Source organism: Oryzias latipes, chromosome 14 (assembly GCF_002234675.1).
Source record: "Oryzias latipes chromosome 14, ASM223467v1".
NCBI classification, from domain to species: Eukaryota; Metazoa; Chordata; class Actinopteri; order Beloniformes; family Adrianichthyidae; genus Oryzias; species Oryzias latipes.
Genome location: NC_019872.2, coordinates 19,064,647 through 19,077,220, shown reverse-complemented (window position 1 = coordinate 19,077,220; position 12,574 = coordinate 19,064,647). Strand labels below are relative to the sequence as shown.

Sequence of the window (12,574 nt, the reverse complement as noted above, 5' to 3'; positions counted from 1 at the left end):
AGCATGTGATTTATGGAGCAGGACCAGAAAATGTCAATACTAGGAAACAGACCAACCTTAAAAAATGTCAAATATAAAAACAAATCACAGATTTTATGAGGATGAAATATATTTTAAAGCTTTTACTCTGACTGACAGCTACAGTGTAAACACAAAGCTCAGTGAAAAAATATACCCACACAAGATTCTTTATAATAAAAAAACATGGATATTCTTGATTGAACTTCCAGTTTGAAAGTCTATTTAAGATCATGTTTTAGTCTGAGATTAAATAGAATGTTTTCCTCCTTCAGGCCACATTTTGTCTGAAGGGTTTTAATTCTGTAACCGGACAAGAGAACAAACAGGAGTCTCAGTTACATTAATGTAGACTCATAAAATACATTTTAGAGGACAAATATTCAAAGAATTCAAATGTTGACTCGAGTAAATGTGAAGAAGCTGCTGTTAGTGAGGAAGATGTCATTAACTCTGTGCTGAATGTGCGCTCTTTACAAATGTGGATGCATTTAAAATAGGAACAAAAAGGATTAAAGCTTTATTGACAAAAGGGTGTGCTGCAACAAAAAGCCATTTCCAAACAGTCATTTCTGAATTTGTATTTTGGCAAATGCTTTCATCTCTTCCTGTCCTCACTTTGCATTTTTACTGCAGACGTCTGCACTTTTAAGTCCTCTAACATTTATCAAAGGTATGTGAAAAATTGAAATAATTAATATTGTATTTTATTTTATTGTACATTATTATTTTTACTGTTTTATTATATTTATTTTGTATATGTTATATGAAAAGTCTGTGACTTTAGTCTGTAAATTTGCCTAATTAATTGGTTACCTTACCATTTAATAAAAGCATTAAAGAAGTGGTTCGGATAATAAAAGCACAGGTCACTGATAAAGAAAAATTAGGATTTATTGCTTTAAATGCACTTCAGGATACATTCGCTACCTGTCATTTCATAGGATGGGTCCTAAAAACCAAAACAAGGATAAACGTAATCCAGGAGTGATTTAAATATCTTGGAATTTAGTGCCTGCTTGTTGATGGCTGTGCACGTTCACACGTGCAGTCTGAAGCCACGAGCCCTGCTCAGGACGTCATCTCTGGTCAGGTAACAGCCACAGATCTGTCTCAGGCCGGTGAAGGACTCCCTCCCGTGCAACACCCTCCAGTTATCCACAAATATCACCTTCAAAAGACAGTCCAGCGTTTAGATTGTTTATCCTTTAAACACCAGGAATGGTTGCAGCTTGTAGCATTTCTGGAGCTCTTCAACTAGAAGTGTTGAAGCTCAGTTGGAGTTAATATGGTAGATTATCAGTTTACCCTATAGATAACATCTGATGTCTGTGTTTGATGCTTTATTTTGAAAATCTAGCAGTTTCTCCTTCTCTTTCTGCTTTTCTCCCACTTTCTTCTACAAAGAACGTCAGGAATGACAACCTTTCTCAACTGGAACTCACTGCAGCCGTTCCCCATGAATTTGAGCTCTAACAGTGATACTGGAAGAGTTTCTGATGGAACGCTTTCCTTCAGCCCCACACCACTGTCTTTACCTTTCCTGGATTGAGTTTGACCCACAGCTCGTTCTCTGGCCGCCTCAGTTCTGTGGTGAGCTCTCGATGGGCCTCGTACCACCGCTGGATGACGTCATAGGGGACTGTGTTTATGACCGAGCGGTCATAGTTGTTATAGCTGTAGATAAAGGAGGCTTAGACACAACAAACCACGCAGAAGCACAGAATAACATGAAGAAAAATAGAATAAAAAGGTGGATTCACCAATAAAGATGTGAATGTGTGAAAGGATTGTGACAAAACTGGGCCAAAAGAGAAAGAAAAAATGAATTAAGGTCAAATGAAATCAAATAGGAATGTTGCTGCTGTGTGAAAACAGCTTCAAGTAATAATTTGGCTCTAGAATGAACTCCCATCATGCATCAGTTCGATTTGGTGGGCTACAAAGTGGAAATCTTCACCAAACACAAAAATCTCGGCGGTCAAACCCTCAGATTGTGCAGTTTGATGTTACACATTAAAAAAGTGTCACAGTTGGTGGATCCAGTTGATGAAATGAGTACATGAAGAAGAATGGGCGCACCGGATCAGGTAGAGCTCGTCGTTCCACGGGTAGACGTTGAGCACAGGGCCGATTCCTGTGATGTGGTTTTGGTGGCCGTCTGTATTTTCGATGTACTCGTGGCCGATGGGCACTTGGGTGAGCAGTCGGAAGCTCCGGGGCGAGCGCTGGCGCAGTTTCTCTGCGGCGTGGAAGCCATCCACCAGCAGCGTCCGTCCCCCGGTCCCCTCGTGTTTGAGACAATGAAAAACCTGAATGCTGCAGCAGGACCAGGGGTCAGAATCAGAGTCAGAACCATTGTTGTCACACCGCTAAGGGAGGATGGGGGTGTGAGGCGGTGTAAGATCGTGGGAGAGAATGTGTTTTTTGGAAAAAAACGTCATTAAAAGACCACTGTGAACACTTTAACCCTTGTTCTATCCTCTGACCCCACCCTTACATTGACATGTTCTCCCTACCATGACAAAGGTGGATAAAGGTGTAAAAGATTTCATGTAATCCATGGACACCAGTGAAGATCACAAATCATTGAAGAAAAAAGGTTCAGTTTACTGTCTAGTGGGTCTGGATGACCCAACTCCCAATGTTAAGGTGCCTAGGATAGCACAAGGGTTAAATAGGTCAAAGGTGATCATAGGGGGTCTTTAACTCTTCGGTTAAGTGAAGATGTACACTGCATCTCTCCTCCACATACCCACATGGCTCCTGGAAGTATGATGTGTCGGTATGGTGGTCCAGAGCCAGCTGGCTGTAGGCGGTGTCTCCTCTGGAAAAGTCAGATGTAAAGGACCACATCCCCCCATATGTGGTCTGCCTTATGGTGACAGAAATGTCCAGATTAATGGTTGCTGGCAGAATAAAAAGGTTTCACTAATTGCAGATCAGCAACCTTACCTGATCAGACTGATCCTCTGAGTGACGGCCTCCGTGGCCTCCACTGTCGCGGGGACCCCATCAACAAAGGCGATGCCGTACAGGAGGTAGTTCTGCAGGAACTGCCTCAGCTCAGCATCACAGCTCATGAACTTCTCCCATTCGGCGGCTGGGACGTTGGCACCTTCGTAGACGCCCGCGTTCCAGAGGACCCGTGGCTGCACCACGCCCTGCTTCTTCACTTCATAGCTGTTCGCTGCTAGCCAGTCGAGGCTGAACTTTGACACGTGACCATCCGGCCCTGAAAACGGCGGACAAATAAGCTCAACAGACAGGACGGTCGGAGCTGATTTTAAACAACAGTTGAGATCAACAAAATGAACAATGTCTGAATGTCTATGATACTACAACACCGGCAGGAACCACTGCAGAAGACAGTTTGGTCTCATATATCAAGCAAAATCCCTTCAGAAAAATTACTGCAGCTGCATTTTGCAAGATGGAATAACATTCAGCAAAGCACATCTGGAAAAACCTCACACAGGAAAGCGTTGGAGAATCTCCTGTGGGTAGTGGGTGACTCATATGTGCTTGGAGGAGTTTTCACAGCACAATTTATTAACTCTGTTTGATCAAAGCGCTCCTCCAACAGCAGCTGCGATGACTGCAGAGGGTTCAGTCTGCTCTGATAAGTGTGAACTTTAAAAAAAAAAAAACCATGTTGAAAAAGTCAACACATTCTTTGAACCTATCTAGCTCTGGACAGACAAACCCAAAATAACATTACACCACAAAACCGTCACAGTCAAACACGGCAGTGGAAGTTTCATAATTTGAGCTTGCTCTGAGACATATTTGCAGTCCAACAGTCAGACGCAAACTCACAGGTAGAATTGTGGAGTCGGTTCAAGGCCACTTGTTTGACTGCTTCCATGTTTCGGTCATGGAAAAGACAAATGAGACCAAAGGCGCACAGATCCAACCAACGGCTCAGGCTAAAACTACAGTATGAGGCAGAACCAAGAAAGAGTTGTGCGTTTGGCCACTTCAAGGTATGTCATGAAACTGGAATGTACAACTGTGCATGTGGGAAGTACATCATAAGATATTCCTAAGACTAATGTAAGTGTCTGGCCCTTTTGACGTACGATGATGGTGTTGTTTGAAGTCTATATGCCACACTCTAGTCATACGTAAGGAGCTAAAGGCGGTTCCTTACTGACTGTGTACAAATGCTGCATGTGATACGTTAAGTGGCCATAGAACACCTGTAGGGTGTCCACAAAAAACACACTCCGTGCATTTCTGCAAACAGGCGTGTGTAAGAAAGCACGGAGCGTGGGTTTTAGCACACGCTAGGGCTGCACGATATGAAGAAAACTCGCGATATGCGATATTAGTAATTAATATTGCGATAACGATATAATTTGCGGTATATAAACAATTAGCAAAACAACCAAAAATATTATTCCCATTCCATTACAACAGCTTAAAAATTATACTACAAATGACCCTTGTTGACATAGGAGGCGAACATACAACATAATAGGGCGCCATCCGATTAGTTAACAACGTGAAGGGGTCCATCTGATTGGTCAAAGGGATTCTTTCAATCCATTAAACACTTCAAGCTGCCATAAGATTGTTTGGCCACATCTAAGGTAACCATTTATTGCAAATTTGCTGTCTTTCGCGATATGCATATTGCACAGCTTGATATTGCGATAACGATAAATTTGCGGTATATTGTGCAGGCCTAGCACAATATCTTCGCCACTGGACTGTCGTATCGCTACCCGATACGACAGTCCAGTGGCGAAGAAGGTGATGAAAAGATGTGAACGCAAAATCAAAGACAGGGACAAAGCGAGATGTGAGACGACGTATCTGAAAACATTTGTGTCGTGAAAGCAAAAAAAAATGGGTTTTGAAAGCAGATGTTTAATATTTTCATTTGATACTTTGAAAGTTTGCTTTTTAAAACTGAACATTATGATTGCAAATGAGGACATTTTGATCTCAAAACTGTGACTTTTGTTCTCAATGTGGTGTCACAAATTTCCCTTCATATAATTCGGAATCTGAAGACATCATATGAAGTATATTCTATGAGTCATTCCCCGCCTCTTCTAGGCATTAGAATCTGTCCAAAAAGGCTATAAAATCTTGGGATTTGAAAAAAATAAATGACTAACTTGCTGCATGTATAATCTATAATCTGAAGGCAAATATTTACGGTAAGGAATTATGTTTAAGGCACTAAAAATCAGGTATTTTGCCTGCAGAATGCAGAGACTCATAGAAACCCAGCTGACCTTGACTGCGCTCCACTAACACGAGGAGACACACTTGAGTGTAAGCCTGCAGAAGCATGTGCATCATCACTAGCCCCTGGGGGGGGGGTCACTTTATGTAACACACAGCGCAACTCTCTTGCGTGTGCACACTGACAGCGGGACGGAGCCAGACACCGTGAGAGCAAAGAAATCCCAGAAAAACTGCTTTAGTAAGGATAAGCAGCGCTGAATAGGAAGGCTGCAGGTGTGTGATTTCTGTTTGCTTTTGGCACACCTGGACACCGTGGGGTGTTTTACCTGTCCTATGAAAACGAAAGTAGGCATCTCCTGAGAGCTGCACACTGTGCTGTAAGTGTCTACTCCATCGGAGAGAAAAGTTGGAGGATGAGGAGCTAAAGAGGGAACAGGGAGGTGGATTGCACCTGCTCTGAGAAGATGCTGGGTTTTTTATTCTGTAGCTTTAGGGAGGGACAAAAAAAAAAAAACATCTGTGGAGAAACACAACTACACATTTAAAGTCCCACTTCCATCATCTTTTGATCCATTTTCGAAGCATTCCCCGACATCTTTTCAATTTGATGATGCCATTTTTAGCCAAAAATGTTTTAAAAACCTATGCTGTTTTCTAGATCCGTTTCTGCAGAGCAGCAGTTCATCTGAAATTCACCTTTAAATTGTGGGCGGGACTATTGGCAGGGAGTAAGCCACGACTCATTTCCCATCATTCCTTTGATGAAGCCACTTGGATGAGCAGCGAAACGTTTCAACGGTGAAATAGATGTAGGTCCAGTTGCTATGACTCAACCTCAAGACTTAACTACGAGCTTTTTCAAATATTATTTTCTCATCCACTCCTGATAGAAAAGGATTTGAATAAAGACATTCTCAGAAATGCGATTGTAATCTCAATTTTCTTTATATATGTCCTCCATCATTTAAAGAAAAGGCTACAAGAACATGTTAAAGACACTATTTTTATTTAAGTGGGACTTTAAAGGAGGCAAAAGAGAAGGTAGACTCTATACCATTCAAATATTTTTTGTTGCTCTTTGTCAGATCCTTCTTGTCACTTTTGTTTTCTGATACTTGTTCCAGTTTTGATGTTCTGCTTTAATCCATCTTTAAATCTGTTATATTTTAATAATAACAATTATTTAATAAATGATTTAGGGTTATTTTCCATTCAACTCTTTTGTTTTTTTAACCAACCAATTCTATGACACTAATGAAAGCAAATGGACCACGATATTGAAATGATTTTAACTTTTTTCTTAACCTTTTCTTTTATATTTTCTTCTAGATCTGGGTATCGCTGACAATTATTTATGTTTATTTAATATAATTTTTAATGGATTTTTCTCCTTCTACCTAAAACAGTTTTGAACGGCTATGACGAATAAATTATATCATAATGTTCTGAACATAGATGCTACCTGCATAGGGAAGTTTTTGTTTAACAAATTAAAACGGGAAAGAAAAACCAAGAAGTGTAGAAGATCGTATTATATGAGTTCATATTGCATGTTGTAAAATAGCTTTAATCCTTTTAGTCTGTTTTTATTACACGGGCCTATCCTTTAACATGTACAATGTCCAGGACAATGTTCTGTACGCATAAACTGAGCTAGAATGTGAACTTTTATGGTGACATAATGAGACAACAGCGAGAATCTTCAAACAATAAAAGCATCCTCACAGGACAGGGCAAAGACCACAGCTCACTCAGGTACTGCTAGTAGTGGTTGATGTTCAGGCACATGTGGTTAATAAAACCAAACATGCAAAAAATAGGCCCCATTGCAGCAAACAAATTTAATCAACCAAAGTTTTTGCATTAGAAAAAAAAACTACATTTTAGCAGTAATAATAGTTTTCATACACACTGGATCAGTTTAATTATTATTTGGTGAAAATTTGTGAATTCAGAGTCATGGCTCCATCTGAATGATGGTCTTTTTGTTTTATTTTGTACGGAGCCCGTAAGTACGGTGCCTGAAAAGGGACATAAAAAACTTTTTTTTACCCTCAAGTGCTAGTGCCACGAGAAAGAATGTTATTTGTTCTTTTGTTTACTTCTTCGTTCCTTTAAATGCTGGATCTCCTGCTGTACTCACAGGTCAGGACGACATGCCCTTCCTCGATCCGGCTGCTTTCTGGGCGCACGCGCAGGTCTATCTCCGCGGTGTCCAGGCTCCTCTGGTTGGTGGCGGGGTTGTAGGAGCTCGCGGAGCGGCAGTGGTCCCGCAGCCACACGTAGTTAAAACGCATCGGCGTGTCTCCATACTTGAGTTCTGTGGACGTGACGCGTTTTTGGAGTGAGAGCGTTTCTGGCGGAGCAGAAGCGGTGTGTGGAAACCCCCAACTCACTCACCGAGGCAGTCGTCGAGGACACGCAAACTTGCAGCGCGAGCGTCGGCGCACGCGCGGACCTGCAGAACCCGGTGTCTCCACTGCAGCCGCGTGGCCGAGAGGGCGGGCAGCCGCCGAGCGTGACCCACCGCAGCCCTCAGTGTTCTGTTAAACATCCCAAAACTATTTGGATCGATAAATCAAACCAAATATCAGTAAACTAATACATTCGAATTCTAGGCGGCAAGTCGTGCAACAGACCGACAGCTCTCCGCTTTAGCGTATGTTCCAACCCAAGTGTAAAATTTACGGACGGCTTTATCTCCCTAAATATCTTCGTTTAACGAGAAAGTGGATGGTTAATAATTACATGAACAATGGATCTCATCTGTTGCCTCAATCTGTACCTGGATTTGATGTTTATTATAAACGGCTTAGAAGAGTTGACGCATGCGTTGTTCCTTTGTTCCAGTTTCCGGCTGGAGCACTAAAAAAAATACCAAATAGTTGACTTCTGTTATATTCGGATATTATGACGAAGTATTAGGTCCAGCATATAAGAAAAAAATATATAGATAAATATATTATGATAATTTCCTCAAATTGTATGTCAACAGTTGGCCATAATAAACATAGTGAATTTTGTCTTTGAAAAGTCACAATTTATTAAAATAAAGTTCATTTACAAAGGAAAAACAGATCCAGTAAAATTCTGGAGCATTGGGATATCCATGTTATTCATCTAAATTGCAACAGAAATTAAACAGGAAATGTTTGATTTTCTTTGTTGAAATATATTAAAAGATGCTTTTATTTTCACAAAACGAAGTCATTGAAGGGCTCAGTTGGTTAAGTGTGTGAGTGGAAACCAGGTTTCAATTCCCACAGAGCAAGATTAGCTTCATCCAGTGTGGGTCCTTGGGCAAGACCTGTTAACCACTACCCAACTATGTAGTTACAAGAGTCTTGATGAACTGCAGGGAAGGGCATTGTACATAGAAATCTCTACCAAACCACCTGTGAGACTAAGTAAAAGCTGAGCAATATGCTGAAAGGTGAACAACATTTAATTTTTTTTAAAAAGCACAACTTTTTCCTTGTAAAAGTACAACTTTTTGAAGCATAATCTTACGATTTATTCTCAAATTTATTTTTGTATATTTATTTTACACTACTACTGTACATACTCTCTTGTTGGGTAGTTTTAGTCAAAGGTTTTTGGTTAAATATAAGCGATGTGTACATTTATACTCATAAAATATATTTTTGTTCCAACTGGTAATAAAGATCAGAGGCATCCTCAAAGGTTGCTGTCCTATTATGTGAGACTTCTTAAAGAAATTGATTTTGATCTCAGGGGTTGAGCGGTCGACCTCTTATCAGAAGATTGAAAGTACGGTTCCTGCCTTGCCCACCCATGTGTCGAAGGGTCCTTGGGCAAGACATTGAACCCCACATTGCTCCTGGTGGTTATAGGTTGGCAACATTGTTCTGCAGCGGAGCCGCCATCAGTGTGTTAATATGTGTGTGTGGGTAAATGGGACTGTGACTGTAAAGCACTGTGGGCCACCAAGGAAGGTGGTAATGTGCTATAAAAGTCGGCTACACACCATTTACCATTTTAATATTTTTGTTAGTCTAATGTTTATCTTTGCATTATCTTAGAAATAGAAACAACAAAAAAGAATAAAACCAAAATTTGATTGCTTTAGGAACATGCATTTTCATCAATGCATCTAATTGGAATTTTTGTTATTATACCTTCCTGAAGGAGGAATTTGGTAAAAACACCTCAAAGAACCACCTTAAAGAAGAATGATATATCCTCAAAGATCCGGATGAACTTCTGTTGCTGCAGTACTGAGAACATTCTGTCAGGCACGGGAACTGCACTGTTTCAGTCCAGAAATCTCTGCAGAGGGTGGAGAAAACCAATGCATCTCAGGAATTCCACTTATACTCAAGAGAACATTTACAGTAAGCATTGACTCACCATGACACGCAAAATTATAAAACAGCTCTATCACGCTCCCAATAAGCTCCATATACCAGCGGGGTCCAAACAAAAAGATAAAGTGTGTGATGGTCTATCAAACCATTCAGCATGCATTTTTTAAGCCATTATAATAACATTCAATGCAAATAAACCATTTAATTAATATATATATATATATTTTTTTTTGCAATGGGATACTTTTTATTTTGTCACATAAACAGAAATATATCCACACAATTTTACCAAAATTACTTAGAATTTCTGATTTAAAAAAAAAACAGAATTCAAATGCAGAAATATTCTAATAATAAAATAACTCTGGGTTCATATAAAATGATACATATTCAAGAAACCATGAACAACTTTTAAAAAGTGCTGGAAGCCGCTAATCATTGATTTTATTGCAGGAGCCTGCAGTTCCAGTGGGAACACCGACTGGACTTTGGACATGCCTGCTCTATACCTCCTGCTGTCTGGGAGGGGCTATATGAGCCTCCAGAGCAAAAAAAAAAAAAAGAATTTTCCTCCACAGCTGTTTCTTTGCTGAACTCCATTCGGTCATACACACAATGCCTGAACACTTTTTCGCACACTGACATATTATTGTGTTGTAGTTTTTTTCTGTATATCACCCGTTCTGTTTTTAGTTTACACATTGAAGTTACTCATCACTATTAAATATCCTCCCTGTATCAAATGCATTGCACTCACCTTAGCAAAAAGCAGTGCGGTGAAGTTTTAAGACTTGTGGTTTTTGCCTCACAGCGAGAAGGCCCTGGTTCAAATCCCAGCTGTGACCTTTCTGTGTGCAGTTTGCGTGTTCTTCCCATGCATGAGTGGGTTTTTTTCTCTTACCCCGGCTTCCTCCCACAGTCCAAACATGCTTCATTGGTTAATTGGTTCCTCTAAAATGTCCCTATGTGTTCATGTGCGAGTGATAGTGTGCCCTGCGACCGACTGGCGACCTGTTCAGGGTGTACCCCAGCTTTGCCCATCAGTTTCTGGGACAGGCTCCAGCAACCTTGTCACCTCGAAAGGGATATAGGGTTAAGAAGACGGATAAAGTTTTATTAAGGATATTAAAGTTTTAGGTTTCTGCCTTGGTTTCTTGCCTTTTCGGTCCGTAAGACTAGTCACAATATTCAGCAATCAATATTTGCATTTCGTTTAACCTGTTTGGTTACATAGCTGCCGGTGAATATGAAATGTCGGGCTGCCAATTTAACGTTGACAGAAGAAACCGTTCAGTGGGGCTGGACCCAACATTAAATCATTTTGACAGACAAGCACTAGACACTAATGCTGATTTATGATTTTTTTTTCTCCCCCCATCTTAACAAGGATAGGAAGGGTATTACAAAATATCCTCACAGTTTAATAGCTTGTCAATCTTTAAAAATGGTAACACACATCCAATGCTTCAGACTAACAAAATTATAAAACACTTTCTGAGGAGGCAAACCCTACAATCAGATTAAATCCCAAATATCTTTGTTTTGTTGGATTTGAAAAGTCATGGAACGAAAAATGATTTATTTACTCGGAAAACTACAGATTGGAAGGGGGGGGGGGGTTGAAAAGGTAATGAGCAATTCTAAAGATTTCTGAGAAGGAAAATTCTGAATTGCTCATCATCCTCTCTTTTCCCCCCATCCTCTGTAGAAAACCTACTATAGAAAGAGTTTTAGTCACATCTTTACACATAATAGTAAAATGTTCTTAGCAAAAAAGTGTTTGAATGTAAATCAATTCAGCTATCAAGTTGTGAAGAGGAAGCTAAACATTTAGTCATGACAATCAATTGAGCAGGGCTTCGAAATATCTGAAGTGATGGGATTATTTCCTTCTATTCACACCTTCTATCAAGCTTTTGGATAGCTTTCATTACTTCCGGGCCATATGGGCTACCCTGTAGGGCTGAATGGGATATCATAAATGATGCATTTAACACCTGGACAATTCATGTCCTCCTTTCTTTGCAGTAACTTCAGGTCTTCCCTTGTGGTATCCTAGGCACTTTAACATTGGGAGTTGGGTCATCTAGACCCACTAGACAGTGCTCTGAACCTTTTTTCTTCAGTGATTTGTGATCTTCTCTGGTGTCCATGGATTACATGACATCCTCTCCACTTTTATTCACCTGTGTCAAGCTAGGGATAGCACGTCAATGTAAGGGCCGGGTCATCTGGACCCAACAGGATAGCACAAGGGTTAAAGAAAACTGTCATTTAACTCAGGATATGTCGTCAATCAGTCTTTTGAACATTTTGTTCCATTCACGTGTCCAAAAATAAAATAAAAAACCTGATTTGGGCACAACTTCACAAAATTCACATTTTATTGACTACAATTTTTGAAATTATTGTTAAATCATTTCTTCGTAAATTCAAATCCTCCCACGCACACTCTCGGGTGATAGTGCGGGTGACTGGGTTGTTTTGCTTCCCTGTCTGCGGATTGAACAGCCCCCTCTGACAATGCTGCGGTAATGTTGCGTTCAAGGTTCCCCGAACAGTTTTTAAATTAGGGAGTTGGTCAAACGGCCCCTTTCCTTTAACGTAATTTGAACCGTAGATTTTGAAAATGCATCGACAGCAAAAGTCTCATACTTTTTTTTCAGAGCATTTCTTAAAATCCGGGATGGGGCAGTTGTTGTTTTGTTAAGAAAAAAACAAGGCTACATATTGTAATATGTGCTCTTAACATTACCGCAAATTGATTCTAATTAAATAACTCGAATTTTTGTTGTTTTTGTTGAAAGTTTTGAAAAAACAAAAAGCACAACAACAAAAAATATGTGTAAAATATCCTTGATTAATTTGCAGGAAGGAAACATAAGAAACACAATAATAACATAAAGGGGGGAATCCGTAAACATTGAAAATTTTCGAGAGCGTGTAAAGATTTTATTTAGTACTACAGCGTCGGAATGCAGAAATGTCCGAGTTCGCGTCATAGCTTGAATGGGTCATAGCCCCGC

At 40.1% G+C, this 12,574-nt stretch overlaps 1 protein-coding gene across 1 annotated transcript; it reads right to left on the bottom strand.

Moving 5' to 3' along the window:
* Positions 1–890: 890 nt before the first annotated feature.
* Positions 891–10,044, bottom strand: tmlhe (trimethyllysine hydroxylase, epsilon). Its single transcript, XM_023962789.1, has 9 exons — positions 10,027–10,044; positions 8,006–8,085; positions 7,621–7,763; positions 7,364–7,540; positions 2,974–3,253; positions 2,774–2,893; positions 2,101–2,337; positions 1,557–1,695; positions 891–1,189 (listed from the first exon to the last, which is right to left on the bottom strand). Exons 1-9 carry the CDS (start codon positions 10,042–10,044, stop codon positions 1,058–1,060), a joined length of 1,326 nt encoding a protein of 441 aa, XP_023818557.1. The 3' UTR covers positions 891–1,057.
* Between the last annotated feature and the right edge of the window lie 2,530 nt (positions 10,045–12,574).